The sequence below is a fragment of the Macadamia integrifolia genome, chromosome 10, assembly GCF_013358625.1.
Source record: "Macadamia integrifolia cultivar HAES 741 chromosome 10, SCU_Mint_v3, whole genome shotgun sequence".
In the NCBI taxonomy this organism is placed as follows: domain Eukaryota; kingdom Viridiplantae; phylum Streptophyta; class Magnoliopsida; order Proteales; family Proteaceae; genus Macadamia; species Macadamia integrifolia.
Window position 1 is genome coordinate 28,480,058 of NC_056566.1, and position 27,624 is coordinate 28,507,681.

The 27,624-nt window shown below is 38.9% G+C and overlaps 1 protein-coding gene across 1 annotated transcript; it reads right to left on the reverse strand.

Annotated features, from left to right (window-relative positions):
• Nucleotides 1-994: 994 nt before the first annotated feature.
• On the reverse strand, nucleotides 995-17,691 carry LOC122092353 (SCA7 domain-containing protein SELMODRAFT_431321-like). The gene is made up of 9 exons (XM_042662666.1): nucleotides 17,680-17,691; nucleotides 17,305-17,479; nucleotides 16,961-17,068; nucleotides 12,443-12,554; nucleotides 12,058-12,152; nucleotides 3,448-3,552; nucleotides 2,645-2,856; nucleotides 2,184-2,409; nucleotides 995-1,381 (listed from the first exon to the last, which is right to left on the reverse strand). The coding sequence occupies exons 1-9, from the start codon at nucleotides 17,689-17,691 to the stop codon at nucleotides 1,329-1,331; spliced, it is 1,098 nt and encodes a 365-aa protein (XP_042518600.1). The 3' UTR covers nucleotides 995-1,328.
• Between the last annotated feature and the right edge of the window lie 9,933 nt (nucleotides 17,692-27,624).

The window sequence follows — 27,624 nt, forward strand, 5'->3', positions numbered from 1 at the left end:
ACTTATATTTTTATTATTTTCCCCCTTTTGAGTTGTTCTATCACTCAAAAAAGGATAGAGGCAAAATTCTCCTCTCATTTGATTGGTCAATTTCTGCCTTTTGAGATATGGTGACCCTAACCCCAATAGTTGTGGATTCCACCAATATATGGAAAAGAATACAACAATTAATTTTAGTGTTTACCACTTGCATTGTGGCAAGCAATGGTGGGTGCGGGTATCTATGTTATAGAGAATTCAATACCCATTTCTAAAAATAAAAATAAATAAATATCCATCTCACTGGTAAAAATTTAATACCATAAATGGAAAGAATTAAACTACTCACTCACGTATACCAAATTAGATACACAAAAAGACTACGTTGCCCCCCTTACCCCATGCACTGAAAATGCTCTACACAGCCTCCCGTTGGTGTGCGCGCTGACAAAATGGCCACACAAGCAAGTAAATTCTAATGGTTTAAAGTAATGAAAAATTAAAAAGTGATAAATCTGTAATCTGTAATAATGCAGGTTAATAACAAGTTTGTACTTTTTACAACTTTAGAGACACCTTTAAACCTTTTTTTTTTTTGGGTGAAGACCTTTTAACCCATATAGCATGCCCATTTTTTGCTGATATTTTTAACCCCTTTTATAACATGTCCACCCAAATTGCTTGCAAAGTGGGAAGTAGTAAACCAGCAAAGTTTACCAACCCTTGAGAATATTATCAGTCCCCTTCTTTAATAATGAGTTAATGACTATTAACCAACCAAAACAACTTCCTCCCTTTGTTGGGCCATTCAGATAGTGATGGTCAACAAGGATTTGCATATGATTAGTATACAATAAACAATACACATCACTGATTAGGAGGGTTCCGGCAAAAGTCACATCCTTCATAAAACCACAGGATACATTGAACCATAGTTCTGCAACCAAAAATAGAACAGGCAGCAACTCATCACAATTTTATAAGATTTGTGTGGCTATATCATTATCATCCCGAATTAATAAAAATTTTAAAATAATAAAATAAATATAAAATGGGTAATTAGTAAACAATTAATCATCAAATATATGCAGTTCCAGGAAATTGATGCTCAAGAAAACTTAGTTCCATGACTACAAGCTTACTCCCAATAAAGAAAAAAAAAAAAGGTTCCATTAACATCGCAAATCATAAATATCACCCTGAAGACAAAAAGAACTTTGATAATGTGATCTCTACTGTGGGAAAGAACAACGCGAAAATGCCAACATCAATGGTGGATGACCTATACGAATGAATTGGGCGATGACGTATAAAATTTACTCACAAAGAAAAGCATCTCTTTGAGAGTGCTATATAACTGGAACACTTCCATCAGGCTGCTGCATGGTCCCAAGCGATGTGCCTACAAAACCAGTGACTAGTTATTATCCATAGGAATAACTTTATTTCCCATCCCCTAAATATCCTACCCTGTAACCCGAAAGAGAGGCATGAAGGACACTAGGAATCAATAGGCAGATGTACTTAAGGAAGCAAGAATGATGCTTCTTGCTTTACACACAAGCATTCATATAGTTTTACCATGTATCTTTACATGCAATGCAGAACATCTAGCATCAAAATATATGTACCCACTAGTGAATTCACATGTTTAATAATTTCTACCCACATATTCTCTCATATAAAAGCAGATAAGAAGCATCTCTCTGCAGTGAAGACTAGACGGGACGAAAAGGAACATATTTTACAAAATCAGAAAGAACAATATAGGCCTGTATAAAAATAATACAGAGGGACCATCAAACCATATGAAAAAACAAGTATATGCTCCTTATTTATATCTTCAATGTTCACTGTGTTCGGCAGAGGATCAACTAAAACAAGTTTTGAGTAATCAGGACTAGTCTGTAGTGAAGGGCCGTATCACTTGCATATTGTGCACTCTTAATGATATTTACAATGCACATGAGGTTCTACCAGCAAAAGAAAACCGCATTTAAGAAACAGAACAGACTTTAGATCACCAGTTGGACCAGGCCTGAAGAGGTCATCATTAGGTTTAACAATAATGATTCTGGCTTAACATCACTTTCACTTAAATCACTTCTACTATGTTTCATGATTTATGATTATGGGTAATGCAAACTTATTGTACTGCAAGAGGGAAGAGCTCATCAAATGAACAAGTGAGTGGTAGTGCCTACCAGAGTTACCAGGAAAAGAGTAAGGGGCCGAAAGATATCTGCCTCTTATCATCCCCATGGGAGAAGCATCAACAGAGATTCCAGGTCTTGAAAAGTTATTGTCCCAAAACTGATTCGAGATGCTTGTGATTGCAGGATGGCCATTTGAGTTTCCCAAACACAATTCAGAACTTTGAGCCAAAATTTGGTCAGGCTTGCGTGCAGCATGCAATGCAGAAGTATCTTTCTGTTCAAAAAGAAAAGAAGTAAGTTGTTCCTTTCTTCAGGACAAATAAAACCAGAAGATAACCAGAATTCTTTCCAGAATAAACATATAAATAGAAACAGCTACACATATGTCCCGCATAATTTTATAACAAGGTGCTAATGAAAATAAGATGCCAAAATCCAAATGTCAATCCACAAAAAGGTTCAGAAAAAAGAAGCAGCAAGGCACAATGGGAATAAGATGAGATGCAAACCTTCCTTTGCAGTAGGTCATCCATTTTGTCATGCAATGAATTCTTAGGTGACGAATCCTGAGATGGAAGTACCACACTTCCTTGTACCACTTTAAGGCTCAGAGAATCACTGGAATATGTTGATGCTTCAAAGTAAAGATGGTTGAGTACTGCCCGGAGACGATTATTTCTTTGTAAGTGGAAAACTTTGGTTGCAAGAGGAACTGGAGCATCTGAATTTGTTTACAAATAAGTCAGATGATTGCTGACAAATAAATTCAGATATGGTGAAGTTGAGACCATACCCAGATGGGATGGTAGAATGGGTTAGACTGGAACTGCCCTCTTCTCGACTTGGTGTGGGGCATAGAACCACCTAGGGCTAAAACCGAATTAAACCGTCTGGTTTTCAGGAACCAACAAATTTGGTTTGGCGGTTTTCCTTATTTTTCTCTTTACTCCCGCCCCCCAAATTGTCTGATTTTCAGGAACCATCCAATTTAGTTTGACAGTTTTCCTTATTCTTCTATTTTTTTTTTTCAAAAATTTAATTATTTAATCATTTCTCAAAATTGTGGTTTGATTGGTCAAAACCTGAACTAGAGCCAGGCCCATTTTCAGTTCAATACCACATCCAGTTTAAAACCTAGGTTGAGACACATGAGACGAGGTTCAGGTTCACTTTTCAAATTGTCCAAACATCTTCAGCCCTGAGTAACCAGGTATGAAGTACAAACACTTCTGTGATTAGATTATTTTGTCCTCCTCTCTGGGTGCTTCGACATGCGAATTTAAAAACGCAACTTTTACAAGGCCATGGATACCTTTGGTTGAAATTCTGCAGTCAGACACTTGCCCAGGCTTTGGATATTCAACAGAGTCACAAGGCTTTTCTTGTCCAGCAATTGATCCCTTGGAAAATTCTCCACCTGGAGGAATGAATGAAGAATAAGGCTATCCATGTATTAGCGTGTGAGTGTTGTTTATATTAGTATATATCTGCACTGTATCTTTAATTCTGTAAAATTATGTATCAGCGCACATGGGTATTAATTTACCAGTTCAATTTTCCATTTTCCTACCATTTGGTATATAGAAACTAGACAGAAGAGATTGATAAGGACATTTAGGACATTAATGGAGACTAGTCTAACCTTATAACAAGCTTCAGAACTAGTCCAAGATAGCTTCAAAAATTACATGATACTTGCATGGACAGAATAGAGGAGATAAGGTATAAGAAGAAAGATATGACTTGAACAGTCCTACCCCAAGCCTAGGATAGCATCTCACCAAACCCCACCCCCAGTCTCTCACCAGCAACATAATCTTAATCTCACTGCAGCTGTATTTCTCACAGAAGAATTGTATAAACTTAATTTCATTCAAATTCTTAACTTTTTTTTTTTAGCTTACAAGCAACTCCTTTATAGAGAGGATTTGAGAGTTCTAGACTCATTGAGTCTTCCTCCTAGACTTAATGGCCTTTACATTTCCAAGGACTTACAACAGGACTCTTTCCAAGATATTTAATGAACCTTACATTTATAAGGTCTTTCACAACAAACAATGATACTAACCTATTGAGAACTCAAAGAACCTATTGATATCCCCAAGACTTAACACTTTAGAGGACTAAATACTAAACGGCCCATACAACCAATTAGGCTGCTTATTAAACCCATTAGATTCGGATTTGGGCTTTTGGCATGAATACTTGTGTTGGAACCTCTCTTGATTTACATTAGATATATCAGACAAGACGCAGATGTACACAACCACACATCACTTCTGTTAAGCGTCATTAAGTGTTTCCACTGCTCTAAGGGTATAGTGAGTTATGGGTAGTATTGTAATTAGTTGGTTTAAGTAATGTACTTGTAATTACACTTAAGTATTATTATTTATAGTGCATTATGGGTATAGTCTAGTCATTCCGTTTAGCATAGACTCCTTTCACCTCTCTCTCTCGATTTCTCTCCTCTCTCCCTTCTCCCTTAGATTCTTCTTCTCTTTCCTCTCGTCTTTGCTTGCTGATTGTTTAGGTTGATACTGTTACATGGTAACAGAGCCTAATTAATCAGTCTTCTTCAATCCTTGCTTTGATCGTCTTCTAGGGATCTTCTCTTGCAGTTTGCAGCAACCTATGCTGCCATGTCTATTCTATAAAACCAACAACATGAAAGTAGAGAAACTTGGTATAAGAAAACTTACATAAAAGTAGAACAGTAGCACACTTGAAGAAGTAAGTACAACATATCTTGATTACAAACTGATCACTCAAAAAACACTCAGAACGAAAATAGAAAAAATTAGAAAAAACAAATTGACACAAAACTTAAGCTTGGAAATTCCAATGATCCACCTTCAGTGAGAGGCTTCCATATACAGAGAATTAGAGAGCTTTGGGCTTCAAATTCTATTCAATAAAGATTACCTAAAGATTAAGGTGGTTGACAAGGGGATAAGATTATCTTGATTGCGGAGTTGATAAGCTTTGCTTTTTCATCCGATCAATGAGATATTTTTAAAGTAAGTCTCTTTGTAATGTAGAACTAGGATTGGCAAGGCCAACCTGATCCCAAACTGCAGGATACTTATCAAAGAACAACCATTATCCAAAGTAGAACAGCAACACAACGCAGTTCAGGATTAAAAGGGAAAACCAAGTCTATAACAGCCAACCGATTACAAAACTGTTAAGAATCTGTGAACAGAATTAACAATAGATGATAGGGCCTTAACAGGGACTGTAAGAGGCCTAAATCCAGCTGATAATATGATCCAAACCCCAAAGAAACCAACAGAAATCAAGGCAAGTCCATTGATGTCAAATCTTGGCAGAATAGGTCAATAAAATTCAAAATTGGGGAGATTTCTAATATCTCCCAATTGGCTGGTCAGAATTGGACCAGGTTTGGATAGAAGGTAGTACTAGGTGGGAGGGAGGTTCGATCCAATTTTCAGCCACAAAGGATGGCTGAAAGTGTTTCAGGCAGCAAGGGATCAAATAGGAAAATATGAGGATTTTCTGGACAGAATTGAGAAAAGAGAATGGATAAATACCTGGTTTGATAGAACAGTAATGGAGCCTTATAGTAACCTTGAAAAAAAAAAAAAAAAACACATGTAGTAGATCCTCCTGGGCTTCCCACCGCAAGGAGTCAAATGGATCAAACACCACTCCCTTCCACTGTTATCAAACACACAGTAGTCCCAGCAAAGACATAGCAGCAAGCATCTTTTTTTCATTCATAAATCGTAGCTCTACTAATGAGAGCTCTCCTTTATTTATAATAATGATGGGGGATTTACAAAATAGAAGCTAAGTTTAGTTTCCAAAACTGAAATAGGAAAATAAATAAAAACAACTCCTCTAGTTTCCAATTCTGAAAATAGAAACTAGGAAAATACAATTACTGAAATTAGAAACTAACTACTGACTGAAATTAGAAACTAATTAACCCCATCAAAGCCCAACTAAAAAGGAAACTAACTAGTAATCCTGTACTCAATCTTAGAGCCCCTCTTTTAGACCCATAAAAGTGGCCCAATACACTCCAAACCACATGGAAGAAAACCGAACAACCCTAGGCTTATTCCTAATAAAACAAGCCTATTTTGGTTATTAATCTGCATCACTTTGGCTGATAGTTAGATCTTACTTTAAAAATGTCTCATCGCTCGGATGAAAAAGCAAAGTTTATCAGCTCTGCAATCAAGATAAACTTATCCTCTTGTCGACCACCTTAATCTTTAGGTGATCTTCATTGAATAGAATTTGAAGCCCGAAGCTATCTAATTCTCTATATAAGGAAGCCCCTCTCACTGAAGGTGGACCATCAGAATTTCCAAGCTTAAGTTTTGTGTCCGTTTGTTTTTTCTATTTTCGTTCTGAGTGTTTTTTGAGTGATCAGTTTGTAATCAAGATATGTTGTACTTACTTCTTCAAGTGTGCTAGTGTTCTACCTTTATGTAAGTTTTTTTATACTAAATTTCTCTACTGTCATGTTGTATAATGTTTGTTGTAAATCTTTGTAAACAAGAAATTACACATTTGAATGAATTACCAGAAATATATTATTCTCGTATATTGATAATTATATGAATATAAACGAGGGTTTCCTTCATATATTCTATCTACATGATGGAGATTATCTGCAACAGTGATTCCATGGAGTTACCTATCTACAAGAATTGATTTATATGAAGTTGCTGCTGCTTTTCTCCCCTGCGGTACCTTGTTTTATGGGTTTCTTCCGGCAGAATTAAGATCTGCTGATACTTTGCATTAGGCCAACTTTGAGTCTGATCATCAAACCCATTGAAGATTACTGATATTCTGGACTGAGCAATACGCTGTTTTTGGCAGAATTGAGATCTGCCAGTGTGGAAGATCTGGCCATCAGATCTTATTGATATCATTTCAAGGCACTGAAGACCAGTCTATGAGTCACCTTCGACCTGAGTTTGAGGCAAATCAGAGCTTGTGATATATTGATACACAGATTCTCCCCAATTCTGGGTTCGTCTTCTCAGATTCTGATTTTTCAATCTATGATTCTTATCTAACTGCTGGATTAACCTCTATCGCGGGGTTTTTGGTGTTTTATTGACCAACAATTTCTAACCAAAATTGAGCCCTATTCAAAGAGTTGATTTGGTTTTCAATTTGGGTTCGATATCTGCCAGACCAGATTATGGTCTTTGCTGTTGGCACACAGCTGGACATTCATCCTTATATAATTGGTCATCTTCTGGGCTGCTGTTCTGTCGGTTTGGTGGTGATTCCATTGACATACTGCAGCTGGTTATTCTTTTACATACATAAGGGGCATTTCAAAATCCTCAATGGACTCCCTCAATGTCAAAATTACACCTATCAAGCTTAATGATGCAGCATCCAGGCTCTTTCTTGGGTCAAAGGCGACGGCACACCTTGTTGAGACTTCATGAGTTTACATTGATTTATATTTTTTGTTTTTTTTTTTGAATATTCTTATATTATATCTTATGCTTTGCTTACTATGAGTTAGTTTTCTCATATATACCGCCTGATAGCTGGCAGCACCAATGGGTGCAGGATGGTACCCAGGAAGGGCAGGGGGTCATTTCAAAGGGCAAAAGAGAGAGATAAGACACAGCGCCAGCTAGCGTGTGGCACGCGGGTGGTGTGCCCAGCCCTTTCCCATAAATTTATCATTTCTATATTACATATGGTCATATATTGCATGCCTAGGGTCTAGGTGATGCCTAGGCGGGCACCTTGTAACTAGCATCTCTGGTGCAGGACAGGTTTGAGATATCTAATACAAGAGTCTAGTAACACAAAATTCACTACATGCATGCAGAAAATCAGGTATAAAATCAGTCATAAATGATGAAACTTTTCGAATATGTTGGAATATGTATCCGTGATAGGGGGAAGTGTTCCCATTGTGACATGGTTATCTTAGTTACTTTCCAAGTTAGATTAGGTTGTTTAATTCCTAGTTAGATTAGATCTCTAGTCTCCTAAACTAGAGTTAGATTAGGATTGTATTTCCTTTTCCACCTATGATTGTACTTGGATCTATTTATTATAAATATAAGATGGTGGGAGACTGCTGAACATATCGGCTGCTCCTCTCCCTTGCCTTCTCTCTTCTTCTTCCTCATCTCTCTTCTCCCAAGTTACTGGTTAAGATCTTTGACTTTCTACATGGTATCAGAGCCACGAAGAAAAAGAAGAAGAAAATAAAAAAATAGGATAACATGTGTTCGATTATTGTTGCTAGAAAAAAAAATCTGGTACTGTTCATCATTGAAATCGATTCTGCTATTGTTTGGGTTTGTTTCATCCATCGTTTTACTGCTCCTATATCTCCCCCCCTGATTTTACTGATCGATTGAGGAAGTTTATTGTGACCTCATACCTACTGCTATGTTTTTCTGCCATAGGATGCTTTTGTTGTGGTCTCACTGGACTCTCTACTTGAGGAAATCGATTGCTGCTGTTTACTCCTCTCATTTGGAGATTGAATGGCCTGCTTTGACTCTGCTGGTGTCGGTTTCAAATCTGGTTGATGCCGATTGGTTCTCGTTTGCTGCTGCTGCAATTCCTCCATGGACCTAGAAATACAATGTTTCTGGGCGGTGGTCGCAGCTCTAACCAAGAGGGTCGATTTCCGTACTGTTGATCTGCTTGGACTGAAACTTTGGTCAAGGGTTCTCAACCTTCAAGGCGACCTACCTGTGAAATCTCTGCTCAAACCTCGTTGGAATACAGATTGCCAAGTCAAGTCCAGCTCTGGGTTTTGTTCTTCCACTGGGTTCAGTTTCAGACATCAAATACCTCTCTTGGGTTAATGCTTGGGCTGGTGACAATGTGCAATTGATAGGTATCTTCAATATCGACTTACCCTTGAAATCGCAAGACCGACAAGAGCCTATAGATGGAGTTCTAGGTCTTGAACCAGTGCTGCCTTCCGCTTTCTGTTTGAGCACAAGGTGAAGACGATGGTGATAATCCTTCTTTTTTATTAGGTATAATTAAAACCCTTTTTAATCCCTATTTCCATTATTACCCATCTTTACCCTTTAATTCCATTAATGGTTCTTTTATTTCTTCTTTCAAGTATACCCCTCCCACTTTATACATTGGATAACACCTAATTTCTTGCTTCCCATATCATTGCCCCTCCTTTCGCCTCTTTATTACACCTTGCCCCTACTTTTTTTTTTCCTCCCAATTTATCCTTTGGCCTTGGATTATGGTTTTAATTAAAGTTCCCTTTATTACTAAATTGCCATCCCACGTTGGAACTTGAGGTTAATTACAAGAATGTCAATCCCCTTTTCCACTCTCTCAAAGACTTCAACCTATTTACAGTACTACCACTCCCTTGTAAGATTGAGGGATTTAAAAAATTTACAATTAATCTTGCACATTCTGATTAATTACGGTTCTGCCATTAACCCTTGTTATCGCATATTATAAAATTGGATGGGTCCATGCAAACCCAATTGGGTATTTTGACACAGGTTCCACATCAATTGAGGATTGCATGAAGTAATTACAGAATTGCCATTGGGCATATACATGTGCCAATTAATTACTTTGGTGGGCCCAAAATCAATATTTGGGATTGATAGCATTTTTTGACATTGGTATTGGCATTCCATGGTACTTGGAGATTGTTTGTTCAGCCTTGTTGCCGTGAGGGGGAGATTAGACATTATTGGAGATTTTTATCTATTGGAATTATTTGTTCACGTGTAATGCTATACATGAGGGGGATATTGGAGATTTTTATCTGCTCTACACAATTCATTATTAGAAGATTTTTGTCGGTGAAGATTATTTATCAGTTTGTGTCTTCAGTAATGATTCTAGCTTTTGAAACCCTTTTTTTTTTTTTAAATTCTCTCGGATCCATATAGCCGACCCCATTTAGTTGGGATAAGGCTAAGATCTATTGTTGTTGGTTGTCCACCTTGTATGATTCAATTGATTCCTTCTTTGAAGATTGAGTTCTTCCCTTTTATTCAAGATTGTGTCTTCCCCTATTGGAAATCAAGTTCCGCAGTTATAGGAGAGCATCTGTCATTCCTGTTTTGCTACTATGGTATTTTGGATTGCGGTTGATGATATCTACTCTTTTTGTGATTTTTTTATTCTTCCTTTTGGAGATTGAATCTTCCTCAGACATTGAAGATCAAGTCTCCTTCTCTTGAAAATCAAGTATTGCACATGCTGATGATTATCTACCGTCCATTTTGTTCATTGTTGATAGTTCGACACAACTTTTTTTCATATACTGATGTTGTTGATGTTAATGTGTTCGAGTCGATATTGCTGCTAGTTTTATGTTGATTGATTGAAGTTTCACTGGAGTTAACAACTACCATTCAAGACTAGTGTTACATTTGATTTTCCATTATCATTGGTCCAAGCTGGAGCTTCTTTTCATACATGTATACTCCAGCTTGAGGGGGAGTGTTGGAATATGTATCCACAATAAGGGGAGTGTTCCCATTGTGACATGGTTATCTTAGTCACTTTCCAAGTTAGATTAGGTTGTTTAATCTCCTAGTTAGATTAGATCTCTAGTTTCCTAAACTAAAGTTAGACTAGGACTGTATTTCCTTTTCCACCTATGATTGATGGAGGGAGACTGCTGAACAAATGGGCTGCTCCTCTCCCTTGCCTTCTCTCTTCTTCTTCCTCATCTCTCTTCTCCCAAGTTACTGGTTAAGATCTTTGATTTTCTACAGAATACAAGTACAGAAAGTTGAGGGTATTAGGAAAAGGTGTCCTCTGCAATTTCCAGCAATCCCATGCAGTAAGTTGTATCTAAGATGAAATGCATGAAATTGTTTTTAGGCGCACATGATTAGGAATAACAAGTCAGGTACCTAAAAAGATTATGCCAAAGATGGAAGTTGCAATTGCACACGCAATTCATTAGATATACACACATACACACACACACACAGAGGCCTTGCAGCAAAAGGGACTTAATATTTAATAGATACCCAGTAGAACAGTACTATGCAGGATTTTTTTTTTTTTTGTGTGAATAAATATATATTAAAAAGGAGGAGAATACAAGGGCACCTCCACTGAGGACAAGGCAACAGTCCTTAGGAAGGAGGGGCGGGGACAAAAGGAATGGGAGACCCTACGAGACAACCATAAGCATGTCCCTCGTGGTATCAAAGCACCGAGAGGGGACACACGAGAACTTGGATTTGATGTCGAAGGAGATAATATCCCAACTTTTGTGGATGGATCTAGATTTATGGGTCCATCGCCTGATGTTACACTTCATCCAAATGTGAAAAATGGCAACGCCAAAAGAAAGCTTGCCCACCCAGTCACAGCCAAACTTACCAGCAATGGTCATATCCACCCACTTCCATTCCAAATACGGTAATGTGCATTTCATTCTCATGAATTCCTCAAAATTGAAAATTTATAATATAGGACACCCAACTCCACACAATCTGATCCAACTAGCCACGGCTAAGCAAATTAGGTTGGATTGATTAGGGTTGATGCCGCATCGCATCTCTTTCAGGCTGTGGTCAGAAGAAGCCTGACCAAACTTGATCCAAGTCCAACCCTAGAAGTTACTATGAAGTGAATTCGATTTTTAACAATAGATATTCTGGGAAAGCCGGATGCTGTACTAATTCTGTAGTTCATGAAACTGAACTGTCACTACCAATGTAACGGCAGCAATAACTGAATAGGAATAAACAAGGAAAACACTCTTAATATTCATGGTCTAGCATTCATGTACTGCAAATAGTTTCTACTCCAAAGAAGAGCGTATACTATTTAAGATATGGCTGATATTTCATAAGCAATCTAATGAAAGTAAAGGGAAAAAAAAAAAAAAAAGACTTGACAGAACAGGATAGCTGCAAGAAATCAAAACTGGCCTTACAGGTTTGCGCCACCCGACAACTTATACCCATATTTGCAGTTACACGATATGCTGTTTCTAAGTCATCAGACGGTTGTAAACCCTCAACTGCAATCCTATGAGGACAAATGAGGAGACTTGCATTAATTCTTTGAAACAAAGGAGACCTCAATGCATTTGAAACCTAAAATCATAAAGATAAATCTTATTAGGAATGACTGAATAACTTGTAATAAACAAGGGCACAAGGTAAGAAATGTTTTCTGTCTCCGTGTACCCAACCTCAAATTGAAATGACAAGATGTAAGAAGTCATAAAGATAACTAGAATTTGCAAGTTCTAGGGATTGAAGATATTCAGGTACAATCAAGATAAGTTGTACTGTACAAAGGCAAAGTGAACATACGACATAGTACGTCTTTTTGAAGCAGACATTACACCTGCTGAATAGTTTATACTTCCAGGGCAAATTCTGGAACCATCCATTAAAGCATCTTCATCAATAGAAACTGAGTGCCCTGAACAGAAGAGGAAGGGATTGGCCTTGTGAATTTAAGACTTGAACAAATGGATTTCACTTCAATAAGTTCAATGAGAAACTTGTTTCTACATAATCTGTAAAGCTAGTTTGACATAAAAGGAATTCTGCAATGAAGAAGTTGAGACTTGAGAGAACTTCAAGACATAGATTTATACATCCAAAAATCTTTATTCAAAAAATCATTATAAAAATAAACCAAAATATGATGAAAAAAACCAAAGCTCTTGGAATTTAGAGATGTGCAACATAAAAGTAAAATCATTCAGGTACAACTTGAAATCATTTAATTTCTTAACCCCCAAGAAAATACAAAAACCTACGTTCTTAAAGTTATTTTCATTTCCCCAACAAGACAAGGACAGAACTAACAGATCTAGAGACCACTTGTGACCAAATGACAGCTGTAAAATAAGGGCATTCTTTTGGGGTGGTGATTCTCGCGCTTCTGTTCTCACAACTGGCACAAGCCGCACAACAGTCCATGTTCTAGCCCCAAAAGAATGACAGTACAGTATGCTACTTCTATGAAACAGAAAACCTAAGAGTATGAATTCAAGCCTCTAGGTTTCAACCCCCCCACCACCCCCCACCCCAAAAAAAAGAAGGGTAATTTACAGCGCCACCCCCTGGAGAATGCCACAATTATAAGACCACCCCCTCTATTTCACCAAATTATACTCAGACCCCTTGTCGTCAGTCACTGTTAAGTGTCGAGTTAAAATGACCGATATACCCTCCCTATAAACTCTTCGGCAATGCCATCAAAACCTCCGATATTCAGTACGAGCTCCTCGACGGCAGTGGCAGAGATTCCTTCACCTCAGCCTCTGCACCCGGAAATGACCAAGAGCGGCTTCATATACGAACTGTTCAACGAGAACCAATGGGCACTGCCGACGACGGAGGCGCCTTCATATTCTATTGCTTGTCACTATTATTTGTTATGAAATACGGACTTTTGATTAAGGATATACAAGCTTGACTGTGCATTTCGAGTCTAATTCAATGGTGGCCATGAAAGTTATAGAAGCATATTTTTGCTGCATCAAAGCATAAAAGAAACAGTAATGATTGGAGAAAAGAGGCAAGACCCCACTTTGGGAGAGAAATGGCAAGCAATGTTTAGCTTTGGATTCTGAAATCAAAGGCCCGTATGCCTGTATCCCTTATTCATACGGGCAGTGGGAATCTGTTAATTGGTTTTTGTTACTTATAGTGAGTTTAGCATTCGATCCGTCTGAAGCAGCTTGATGCTTGGAGTTCTAACTATTTTGAAGTTTCCGAGAGCTCGCCTGTTGATGGAAAGTTGAAGAAGAGAGAAGAATTTGCCAATCTCACCTGAACCTTATGACTTGTTATTGTCTTTCATCTACGATCTAGGGTTTTTTTCCTTTTCATTTTCAATCTAGTTAATTTGTGGGGGGTTAGATTATTTAGTTTGGACTCCCGATCATCACTCATTAGGGGATGTATGCATCTATAGCATCCTCGAAGGACATGAGCCTTTTGTTTCCTTCAACCTTCAAGCATTCGGAATCAAAACTGCAACATAAGAACAGCGAAACCATGGCTTCGGACCCCATCATCGCCACCAACAGCAGCAGCTGAATTCCGGTCCAATGCGGTTGCACTTTGCCCCGAGCTCCCTACTTGAAAACTACGTGGAAGGTAGAAGCGGTGAAGGCGAAGGAGGTTCCGAGGATTTCCTCCAGCCTCATTTGTCTAGTCCCGAGGCAAAGAGCATGTTTGCAAGGTTCAAAGCAGGTCAGAGGGGTTTCGCGAGGTCGTAGCCAATACCGCCGCCACTGCTCTAAACGATCGCCGATGGTCCGAGTCCCACGATTTGGGACAACAGTAAATTAGATCTTGGAATGGGGTGAAAGAAATAGTAACTTATTACAAGGGTATTTTACGTACTTTATATATAATAAGGATACTTTGGTATTTAAAATAAAATATAATTGCTGACATCAGCATATAAGGTATATTCCTTAACAGTGACTGACGGTAGGGGGTCTAAGTATAATTTGGTGAAACAAAAGGGGTGGTCTTATAATTGTGGCATTCTCTAGGGGGCGGTGCTGTAAATTACCCAAAAAAAAAAGAATCCACGCCTCTAGGAATACCTTCAACTGCTGGCCCTTCAATCCACTTGAAGGAACGTACAAGTAGGCCCAATAGCTGACAAAATAATCAAGAATCAACAAGGCTTTGTTTCATGGGAAATAGAGACAAATATCATAACCAAAGGATAAAGTGGCAGCATAAAAGTTCTAGAAGGAACAGGCAAAGAAAATAGAGGTAAGAAGAAAAAGTTTAAAGAACCATGCCTTAACCACAGATATAGCTCTAGAAAGAAGTGGAAAGGCAGACCCATGCCTTAACCACAGACACAGGCTCATAGCCCTAGAAGGACATGGAAAGGCAGAACAGACATCTTTTAACTGACCCTAAATGATAGAGAAAAGGAGATCACAGTTTACCCTTGAATAATGACTGGCTTTTATTATTATTCTCCACCAAAGGAGTCCAAGCAACACACATAGTCCCATATCATTGGGCAAGGAAAGACCAAGCCAACAGCCTATCTCTGGAATGTAACAGCAGCTCAGACTATAATGTCGGTAAGGGCATAATAGGAACCAACCCATCACCCTGATCTTTTTATACTACTTGTAAATGTAGGAGAAATTTTTTTTTTTTTTGAATAAATAATTCTATTTCTCTTTCCCCAAGAAGTGATTCCAAATTATCTTGGAGACATTCAGCAAACAATCCAGTCATAAATGCAGGAAACAATTCCAAAATATCCTGGCCTCATACAATAAACAATCCAGTCATTCACACAGAACATGCGAAATTGCAAATTTATCAGTAAAGGTTTCTTGTCGTAGGCACTGATTCCTTTACAAGGATCAATCCACACAAGAATAGTAAATTCAGGGGCAGCAATCAGTCTGTATATGTCCCCAATCAAGAAGGTAAGGATCAGTCGGAGAAGTAGCAAATTAGAAAACAACTTGGACAAAAGGTAACACTGGAGTCAGCGGATTAAACTTTTGACATCTTCAGTGACAAAGGATAAGTGAAAGTCCAGGATCAAGAACCAGGAGCCAAATCTAAGAGCCTAAGTGCCAGGTGAGATACTGTGTCTTTCCCTCCACATCTCCATGCCCACCCTAACTCAACCACCCCCACCCCACCGCCATCCCCACCCCCAGAGAGAGAGAGAGAGAGAGAGAGAGAGAGGAGAACGGGGGAAAAATCCTAAGCATAGATTGATAGTAAAGGGTTGTTAGCACAAAGGGGCTATAGGACAGGAAAAGGCTACCCTCCTGAGTCAAAGGGGGAGGGGCACCCCCTGGCATTGATTAAGTGTGCAGAGTATTTTTAATTGTAGAATGATTGTTATCATTCTCTTTCACTCAATGTGACCAGAGGCATCATCACTGGTGATAGTATCCTAGTGACTACTATAATGGTGATTTCCTCACCAGTTATCTGTGGTACAGACGTGGTCCCATGAAGGCATGAACAAAAGGTGCTTAAACAGAAGGGCCTACGCTAAAAAAAAATTAGTTCCCAATGCAAACCTGTTCCTAGAACAATACACAACCAAATAAGGGAAACGAATAAAAAAACAAGATCAACAATGTCTTTTTAATGGTGGTGATTAGGTGGCTGCAATCTATTTCTGGTGATGCATGGAGCTACTTCTTTACTTTATTAGGAAAGTCAGGTTCTTGTTTTCTCACGGAAGCATCTCTTTTGCTTGGAAGATGAAAACTGCTCACTTACTCTCTCATGAATTAGCCAAGTTGTGTCAGAAAGGAATTACTGTACTTAGGCCCTTATCCTATTGAGCATCCCTTTGGCCTTTTCTTCATATTGTTGCATTTAATCTCTTGCACTCTGTTGTTTATTTTGCAGTAAAAAGAATTTGGTTATCTGTTCAAAAACACAAAGGTCTTTTGCATGTGTGATCAAACAAACCCATACCAATATGGGGAAAAGGGACAAATAAGATCAATTTATTTACCAAGCCCCATGAAAATAAAATATAAATTTGAATCACAACAATACCAATTTGAATCAATATCATAATGCTGAACCCTACGTGATCAAAAGATCCAAACTCATAGATAACAAGCTCAACCATGCAGATGACAAATCAACCCCCCTCTTGCAAAACTGACAAAGCTTATCTAATTCTATGAGCATTCATTAACAAACAGAAATGAGATATTGACTAGAAAAAAATGTTCAATATTTTTACAATGAATCCTATGCCCATCATTTCTTGTAAGCAGAAAAAGTGACTAAATTGTACTTTTAGTGATCATGTGATAAAAGAGGTCAAATAAACGAGTAAAAGCTAGTTACTTTTTGCCTCTCTAGAAAAGGAGCAATTCATTCCAGTTTTGTCATCAACTTTGGACTCCGAAGCAGCATGATCAGACCTATCTTGCTCTACAATTGCAGCAGCTTGGTCTAGGAGAAACCAAGGAATTAAAAGTAAATAGTTCATCGTGCCACAAACTGCTCAAAATAAAGAGAGCTGACAAATCTCCCATTAAGAAATAAGTAAGAATCTCAACAGTATCCAAGGAATGCTTCTAAAAAATCCATTCCAAACATCTAAAACCTATCTTTATTTTTGAAAACTTAAAGTAATTTGAGTAAGCTTAGGTAATAAAAAGAAATGGAAGAAAAGAAAAAATCCATACTATCCTGAGCTGCTTGCAATTTTTTCCTCCCCTTCCTAGGAGGTTTCTTGTGTCCTGTACCACCATCAAGATCCAAAGCAGTTTCTTCTGTGGAATTAAATGATCCACAATGCCCTGCAAGGATTAGAAGAACTTGTATCACTAAAGACCATATCCAAGACAAAAGTTGGAAATTCTAATATTGCAAAAATAAAATTTTACCTAACAGACACCACTTAATGTTTCTATTTTTCTCAACGAATAATTTTAACTTGGAATATATTTTGTGATCCATGAAGAAAGAATATGCATTACTGAGAAGAGAATTTCAGAGAGAGGGAGTCAAAATACAATTTATCTCACTTGACTCCAGTTTCAGGTCAGGAATTGGCTTACCATGGCATCCATTGAAATAAGAAAACATCTGGAGGGGCTCTACAGTTTCATTAATCTAATGAAGCACAATGATGAGTCTCCTCCATGATCAAACACTTGAAGCATAGAAAAGAGCGAAATCTAAGACTGTAGAAGTGTGTGGAACATCGCATTTCAAAAGGATTGGAATAGCCAAAGGCAATGGCTCTTAAACTATCTGATGTAGCAGATTCTAACATAGAACTATTGTATGTCTGACACAACTACTACTACTAAGCCTTTTCCCAACTAAATGGGGTCGGTTACATGGATCCGTGATAGTGTAAAAAAATAAAAAAATTACAATTATTGTATGTCCGATGTTGGATTATTTACATTTGATGTGTGTCCATCAAACCCAATTAATTTGATTAAATTAATTATTACAGTTCTTATTCATGTGATGCTTGTGATTATTTTGATAATGTGCAATTGCCCGATTTTACCATCACTTGTTCACGACTCTAGGCAAACTTGGGGACTCTGTTCTAGGGTTGCTGCATTGTATATTTCACCGATGGAGATTGAAGGGAGGGCCAGTAGGGAACGGGAAAGAACCCCTGAGATGTCTCAGAGTTGCAGGGGAGGGAGCTGAAATCACACACACTAGCCCACATGCTTTCACACAGCTCAACTCTATTCAATTCTCCTGTCTGTCTAAAACTTGTCCATCGATTACATATTTATAGGAGACAAAATCATCTCAAAATGAAAACCTACTCTACCAAGGAATAAACTCAAATACGGAAACAACTAAATTGACTCTACTTCCACTCTAAGTCCTACGTATCCTACTTGAAATAAAAGATAACATAATATTCCCAAGTAAATAAGACTTCGTAAAATCCTGTTGGATCAAAGACTCAAATATGGTTCCGATTCATCTTCATCTAGATACCCAGATGGCTTTGGATTGGTTCAAGGGTGTGCATCTGCATTAGATTGGTACGGAAATATATAAGCAGACACTTAATTTTGTTGAACATCAATCCATTGAAATTACTAATTTGGTTTACCACCAATTTAATCACAAGGGGAATTTTCGGTAGTTTCTTTTCCCGTACCTAAGAGGCACTAACTGTTGCATATATATTTTATGCAAACGTGGTAATCCAATGGTTGATTCCTACTGACAAGATTGACCACACACCGGAAACTCATGTGGGGTATATGCGTGAATGGGGGTGATCCTCACTAAGGTTCTGCATCCCGAAAGGGTGAACATCCAAGTATGCGAGTTGTTGGACTATGATCAGTTGGAATCCAAGGCCTCGGTAATATTATTATTTGAATGAAATTTCAAATATTTTTTGTCAATCATGGGTCCCAACACTCGCAGTTTAATTAACAATGCACTTACTTTATTGGAGGATATTTTTATTTCATCCTTATGAGCGTGCATTGTGGATGTTGGTAGTGCCAGTGTAAAATGTAATGGATATTTCTACCACAGGGGGTTTTCATGTTACACCATTGGTAGTATCGTCCTTTTGGGAAATTAAGGACAACTTAATTATCGCCCTTTAGGATCACACCATGTGGCTCAGTCACGTGTCTATTTGGAATCTTCAAGATTGGATTTTCTATAAAAGAGAAGCGCTAGCCCAGATTCAGTTGCACATAATACTTTGTTAAATTTCAAAGCACGAAAAAGAGTCTTCTGTTAGACTTTTTGTATTAGGGGTAAATTAGAAATTATCTTATGTTAAGTTGTCCTTATATGTAATTTCTCTTATTTCTCTTTCACCTCCCTTAGGGAGGAATATGTAATTCCCTAAAATAATATTTGAATCTAATATTGGTGAGATGAGCTAGAGAGCTCATTCATGTTTTGCCCCTTTCTATCACTCTCTTCTCTCAACATCTCTCCTTCTTCTCCCTTACCTCTCTCCTCTTCATCTTCTTCCTCTCTAACCCTAATATCCTAACTTCCAACTTGGTATCAATGCTAAAGGGGTTTGAAAGCCGACCAAGGTTCCTCCTACTCATTCTTTGAGTTTCTATTGGACCATTTTTTGCTTTCTAGAGTTCAATAGAGGCCATACTATGTAAAGAGATTCAAAAAGAAGACTTGATGGTGTTCTAGAAGCAAGTTGAAGGTTCTTGGAGAGTGATTGATGGCCTACAAAGGCTGTTTGAAGTTCACACAGCAAGTTGAAAGCCTACAAAGCTTTACCGCCAGCTTGGGAATCGACCCTCTTTTTCTCTCTCAAATTTTGGCTGGGCTAGTGGCTAGGCTGGATAGAGTCGCCCAAGGCTGTCCTTTGACCCCTCTAAACCTCGGTGTCTACCTTGGAGAGGTGTAAGAGCACAACTCATTCTCCTCCAAGTGCCCAGGTATCGGTTTTCAGTCCCTGTGAACCCTTTTTTGCCTAGAATGGTGAAAACTATGTGGTTTGGTTGCTTGTGATGGTTGCACTTGACTCTATAATATTTGTTTATGCTGTTGGGATGAAGCCCCACAGTTGGAAGTGAGCTTTGTTGTTGTTTTATGAAGATTTCATGCCTTTTTAGCTTGTTAGAATTTTTTTTTGGGTTCTGAGAAGACAATAGTTGGGTCTGTTAGAACTTATGTATTCCCTTTGGTTTGGATCTCCATTGGCATTATTTGAGGAGTATCCTTACATTATGTCTGATCTCATGGAACCTCTCGAAGCTACATCAGGTGGGTCTAGTACCAACCCCAGTTCGATTGTCTTTAACAATCCTAACACCCAGATTTCTCTAATGAAGTTGGATAGTACCAACTACTTGGATTGGTCACACTCTGTGAAGCTATCCCTGAAGAGTAGAGGGAAACCAGGGTATATTACTGGGGCTATCAAAGCTCCCGCTGTCGCAGACCCAGGGTACTAGAAATGGGAGACTGCAAACTTTACTGTTATGACCTGGCTACTCTTCTCCATGAAACCTGAGATAGGTAGGAGATTTATAAGGAATGAAACTGCCAAGGATGTTTGGGATAGTGTCTCTAGGACCTATGACAAGGGTAGGTGATTCTGTGAAGGTCTACCAACTTCTTCAGCAGGCTCTCTCCATAAAGCAGGGGACTAGTCCATTTCTGAATACTATAATACTGTTATAGGACTCTGGGAGGAGTATGATCATTACCAAGATCTTCATTTCACCAATCCTGATGATGAAGCCAAGGTCTATAGATCTCTTGAAAAAGAGCATGTTCTGATTCTTCTAAGTGTGCTGAATTCAGAATATGAGTAGATCCAAATATAGAGGTCACCCCCACCTACACTTGATGAGGTGTGTAGCTACCTCCTGAGTGAGTAAACCAAGAGAGGTGCCATGGATTCTACACCTTCACTTGAGTGTTCTGCCTTTTCCTCCACTACTCACAGAGAATGTTGTCGAGGCAGCTAAGGTCAAAGGCAATCCCGTGGAGATGATAGGGATAGACGGCAGTGTGATCATTGTGGGAAATCTGGTCACACTCGAGAGAGGTGTTGGGTCCTTCATGGTCATCCCCGTACACGTGGTGGATCTACTTGCACACGTGGTGGCTGCAGAGGAGGGGCTACAGCCTATGCTACTATGACAAAGACTGATACTAGAGGCCTCGCACAGACAAATACCAGCTCCTTCTCTAGGGATGATATTGCAGTGCTTCGTCGGTTCATGTCTTAGCTTGATAGCCAGTCTACCTCACAGGATGTCTCAGCTTCTACTATGCATGTCACCACCTCTACACCTCCCACACCTCCCACAGCTCCGTCGTGGGCATGGTTTAAGAACTCGGCGAGATCTCGCCAAGATCTCGTTATTTCGAAAAGGCGAGTTGGCGTAACAGGAGAGGTCAAAAAATGACCAAATCTCGAGCGAGATTTCGAGATCTCGATCGAAATCTCGACTAAACCAGTTTCGGTCCATTTCGGTCCAAATTCTGGTTTGGGCCACACTATATAAACATGGTTTCGACCCCAAGAGGCAAGATATCTCGCCAGGTTTCGCCTGGTTTTGCCTCTGGGACCTATTTTTGAGAGAAAAAACACACAATCTGTGGAACATCTATTCTTTCTTGGAGATCTTCACTCTTAGTTGCATTAAAGCAAATATATTCAAAATTGGTGGTGGTTTTTCCCCTCAAGAACACTCTAAGGTAAAAACTTCTTCCCAAACCCATTTTTTTCAAAGTAACATCATCAAATCTTGTTTCTTACCATTGGTTTTTTTATATGTCATGATACTAAGGGTGATCTATACATTCATGGAAGAAAATTTAATTTTCTGTTTTCAAATTAATTTTTTTATTTTTCTGTTACAATAAATGCTTTTCTTGGAAAAAAATTTGAAAAAATATGATTTATGTGAGATGTTTGGTACTCATTTTTTATATGTTGGTCACCAAAGGCTGATCTACAGGCTCATGGTGGCCATTTTTTTTTTTCATCCAATAAATTAATTAATTAATTTTCTGAAATATATAATATATATTAAATAATTACAGAAAAATAAAAAATTTATGAAAAAATTTTCTGTTTTCGATGGAAAATTACTCTAATGTTGTGTAAATATTGTTTGTATATTTTGAAATGAAAATGGTGTTATTAGTTACATTCTAGTATACTTTATTATGAACTTTGATTTATTATTAATAAAAAAAATATGATTTAAAATTATAGAAAAAATTATAAAAAGTAGGGGATTAATATGTAATAGCTACAAGTTATTGACTAGCTCTTAATGCATTCATTCTTTACAATATAGTCTTTATGTTGAATAGTTACTAACTTACTATTTACTAATTCATGCACAAACACTTTTATGTAATAGTGTTGAAGACTTGAAGTTGGGGAACAATGTCTACTTCTCATGGTGGTGATATTGCATGGTTACATGGGGATCCTATGTCGAATGATAAGAAAAAGTCAAGGTGTAGATATTGTCAAAAGATGATAAATTCTAGAGGTGCTACTAGGTTGAAGCAGCATTTGGTTGGGGGGTATAAGGATGTTGCCAAATGCCCCCAAGCACCATATGAAGTCATAAAAGATATACAACATAGTCTAAGAGGTGGATGTGCCTCCAAGGAGAGCCCAGAGTGTGAGGGCCGCCACATCCACAGGGACCACAGCACCACCCCGAAGAGATCTTGATGAGAAGCAAGATCCCTTGTTATTTAGACAACAGGATACATATCAAAGAACCATAAAGCAAGCTTAGGGTACATGGAAACAACTTGGGAATGCAATGTTAAAATTTTTTTTCCTATAATAGCATCCCAACTAATACTGCACAAGGGACATATTACCAGGCCATGATTGACACTGCAGGAAGGGCTGGTCTAGGAACAAATGGGCACACTCCTTATGAGCTGATGAATGTTTACTTGCCTCAATAGGAGTTAGATGAGTACATTAATGGCTTGAAGACTCAATGGCACGATATGGGGTTACCGTGATGTGTGATGGTTGGAGTGTTGGACTGGACCAACTAGACAATCCATCATCAACTTCATGGTGTATTGTGATGGGAAGACTGTATTCTTAAAGTCTGTTGATGCATCCAAAGAAAAGAATGATGCAATCTACTTGTACAAGTTGTGAAGGATGTTGTCACAGACAATGGGAGCAACTTCAAGAAAGTGGGGGGAGAGACTAATAAATAAGAAGAGCAAAAACATCCACTTTTTTTGGACACCATGTGCTGCCCACTCCGTTGACTTAATGCTTAAAGAAATGGCAAAGAAGTCTTTGGTAGCAGGTGTGGTTGAACGGGCAAGATAAGTGACCACATTTGTTTACAACCATGGATTTGCTCTCGCTTTGTTGAGGGAAAAATGCGGTGGAGACTTGGTAAGGGCAGGTATGAAACGATTTGCAACCAACTACATTGCACTGAAGAGCTTTCAAAATAAGATGGTTGGTTTGAGATCCATGTTTGCCAGTAAAGAATGGCTTGGATGGAAGGAATCGGGTTCGCCAGGTGGTATCGCAACACAGACCACCATCTCTAGTGAAGGATTTAGGCAAGATGTGAAGAAGGTTCATCTTATATGTAGCCCAATTGTAACTATCTTGAGGTTGGTAGACTCAAAGAAGCAGCCTACCTTACCATATGTGTATACTGTAATGGAGAATATGAAGGACAAGGTGAGAGCATCTATCCCTAGGGGTGCAAAATCCTATATCAAAATTATTGAAGAGAGATGGGAGAAACATTTGATGCATCCACTGCATAAAGCTAGTGAGTTTATAAAGTTAACTATTAAAGACTTACTTTATACATTACAGTTAGTCAGTTAATGACAAGTTACTTATGGAATTTGCAGCGTATTATCTCAATCCTAAGTACCATTACAAGTACGATCTAGGAATGGATGATGAATTGATAGAAGCAATGGAACTTGTGGTGGCAAAGTTGGTCCTTAAAGCTAATCTGCACGCAGCATGCAACATTGAGGTGGGTTAATGTTTAAGACATATATAGACATATAGGTTATAGCTTCCTAAGTGTTGAAGTACATACCGTATTGTGTACCAACTTGTATTCAATGTTTGAAATATGTGTAGATGAAGGAATTCAGGGATGCTAATGGAAGTTTTGGCAGGGCAGCGGCAATGGCTGGGAGACAAACTACTACCCCTGGTGAATGGTAGGTCCAATATGGAAAAGATGCACCTAACTTGAGAAAGATAGCAATCAAGGTGCTCTCCCAAACTTGTTCTGCATCTGGATGTGAGCGTAACTAGAGTACATTCTCACTGATCCACACTAAGAGGCGGAACCGACTGGGTCATGAAAAGCTGCAGCAATTGGTGTTTGTGCATTACAACATGAGATTGAAAATGCAGCATATACGTCGAGGCCAAGAGGGTAGCAGTGAGCCAATTGAACTTGCTAACATTTTCCAAGAAGACTCAGATGAGGAGGATGATCCCTTATACCAATGGATGAAGGATCAAGGTGAACCACTTATGGATCAGCCTGGGGGAGGTCCGACCCCGTGGTAGCTAGTCAGATGGGTACAGACGTGGATGAGTATATGTCTCAAGAGGGTCGTGTGCTTTCACAGAAACCCAGGCCTTTCGAGACCCAAGCTACTGGGGTTGATGGGGAGCCTGAAACTGTTTGGTCACGGTCCAGTGATGGTGGTGGTGGTGGTGGTGGTGATAGAGGTGATGGTGATGATGCAGGTGATGGGGATGGTGCTGGTGATGGGAATGGTGATGGTGATGGGGATGGGGATGATAATGGTGATGGTGATGGGGATGGAGATGGGGGTAATGATGGTGGTGATGGGGGGTTACGCAAGAGGTATCATTACATTGAACCGGAGCAAGAACAGGTGCGGTTCACAAAAGAGACTCAGTTCACTCATGCCACACAGGACATGGACCATGGTGCATGTTCACCCGCACCCATACCCTACAAGAGAGGCTCACATCATCGATTCTTAGTTGGTGGAGAGAAGCAAGATAGTGTGGACTCCATGGACATCTCTTTTAGGAGCTTAACTGACACACTAGGAGGTTTAAGCATGGAGAGTGGTACTAGTACTTGTATTCTTGGGGAGCCGTTGGATGCACCTTCAGCTATATATGGCACAAGGACAACCAGTTCAAACTATAGTCATTATAGTCAATTTAGCCAGTTTGGATACCCACAGCCACAGGCCAGCTCTTACCCCTCTACCACTGAGTATGGGGGTCAGTCACACGACTCACACTCCCAGTCCCAGATTGGGTCAGGTTTTGTGGATAGCATCTTCAGGGCTCCAGAGCCTCAGCCCCAGCCCTAGCCCCAGCCCCAGCCCCAGCCCCACCCATACATTGTGATTCCTGTCCGTCAAGCACCAAGCAGCAGCTATGGATCGCGTTCGAGCTCATTTAGTTTCAGAGATATTTACCCAAGGATTGGGTACGTCCAGTTTATTGGTGATGATGTTTATAGAGCTGTCGTGGCTGCCTTTGAGTATTACTTTCGTTAAACCATGACATGGCCAGCCTTTGTGATTCAATAAAAACAAAACATAATTCGACATCAGCAAAAACAACATGGAGGCTACGATGATATGGCCCGTCACTCATTTCAGTACTAGGAGTCTTGGTTTCTAGGATGGAGACGTTATGTACTTTATGGTTTTATGTTTACTTGCTATGTTGTTAGTTGTTACTTGTTAGTTGTTACTTGTTACTTGTTATGTTACATTGTTACTTGTTAGTTGTTACTTGAATGTATGTGATTCATCAATCAGCAATAGGAATTAGAAATTATGGCTTTTATATATGCTAATGACTAATTTGTGTCAAAATGGTGATTTTGGAAGGTGGATTGATGAATATATCATATTCGATGAAGTGCTCGAAGACTTGCCACATACTTACATAGGGTACATTGTCAAAGTACCATTTTGAGTTTGTTTTTTGCAAATCTGATGTTTCCATTGTGTTTAGAATGGCTAAAATAGGTAAATACACAGTTTCGGGGCCTACAAAAGGCCATATGCCCACCGAGATCTACTAGCGAGTTGACCGCCCAAAAAATACAAGGTTTCGACGAGATCTCGCCATATCTCGTTTTTTTGGGATAGCAAGATGGCTGGCGAGATCGAGTTTTAAAACCTTGGTCATGGGTCATCGACTATGGTGCCACTGACCACATAACTAGTACGTCCCATTACTATAACTCCTACTCCATTTGCTTTGGTAAGGATAAGGTCCAGGTAGCCGATAGTACTTTCCCCTCTATCTCTGGTAAAGGTAGTATTCCCATTATCTCTTCCATTTCACTTGCTTCTGTTCTTCATGTCCCTAGCCTTACCTTGAACCTATTGTCTGTGAGCACTTTAACTAAAACCTTGAATTGTTGTATCACATTTTTTCCTTCTCATTTCCTTTTACAGGAGTTGGGGACGCAGAGGATTATTCACAATAGATGTAAGGAGGGTGGCCTATACCGTCTTGAGCCACAGTTACCTTTTTTTCCTACACCACAGTCACCTTTTTTTCCTACACCACAGTCCTATGCATGTGGCCGTAGTGATGCTAGCTCTATAGACGTTGTGATGCTTTGGCATCAGCATTTGGGACATCCATCTTTTGTTGTTAAGAGGAAACAGTTACCTCATTTGTTTACATCTTTTTCTTCTACTCATGTATTTCATTGTGAACCATGTTCTTTTGCTAAACATTATCATTCATCTTATCCCTATCATGGTAATAGATCTGTTATTCCTTTTCATATTGTGCATATTGGTGTTTGGGGTCCTTGTCCCACTACCTCCCTGTTTGACCATCGATATTTTGTTTCCTTGGTAGATGATTTTTCTCGTTGTACTTGGACCATTCTTATGAAGCATAAGAGTGATGTTTATGATGCCTTCAAAACTTCTATCAAATGGTCTGTAACCAATTTGAAACTAAGATCAAAATTGTCTGGTCTGATAAAGGGGGGAGTACATGTACGGTGGTCTACAGGACTTTTTTACTGACAATGGTATCATCCATCAGCTTGCTTGTGTTGATACACCCCAACAAAATGGGATAGCTGAGAGGAAAAATTGTCATTTGTTAGAAGTTGGTAAAAGTCTTTTATTTGGTATGCATGTTCCTAAAACCTTTTAGTCTGAAGCTGTTCTTGTTGCGATTTTCCTCATCAATAGCATGCCTACCAAAATCCTTGGGTCTCAAAACCCAATTGCACTCTTATCTCCTCAGTCTTCTGCTTTCACTCTTCCTCCCAAGGTGTTTGGTTGTATTTGTTATGTGCATGTTAACAAATCCTCCCACACCAAACTTGATCCCAAGGCTCTAAAATGCCTCTTCCTTAGGTATTCTTCCGCCACCAAAGGCTACAAGTGTTATCACCCTTCATCTCGCATGCGATTTTTTTCTAAAGATGTCACCTTTCTTGAGTCTATCCCTTACTTTGCACCTCATCAGCATCATCTTTAGGGGGAGAATGGAAACGAAG

Excerpts from the sequence above, each read along its gene's own strand:
- LOC122092353 (XM_042662666.1), bottom strand. Across the intron at positions 17,069-17,304 it reads ATTGCAAGCAGCTCAGGATA|ACCAAGCTGCTGCAATTGTA; the intron begins GTATGGATTTTT and ends GGTTTCTCCTAG. Across the intron at positions 2,857-3,447 it reads CTGCAGAATTTCAACCAAAG|ATGCTCCAGTTCCTCTTGCA; the intron begins GTATCCATGGCC and ends AAACAAATTCAG.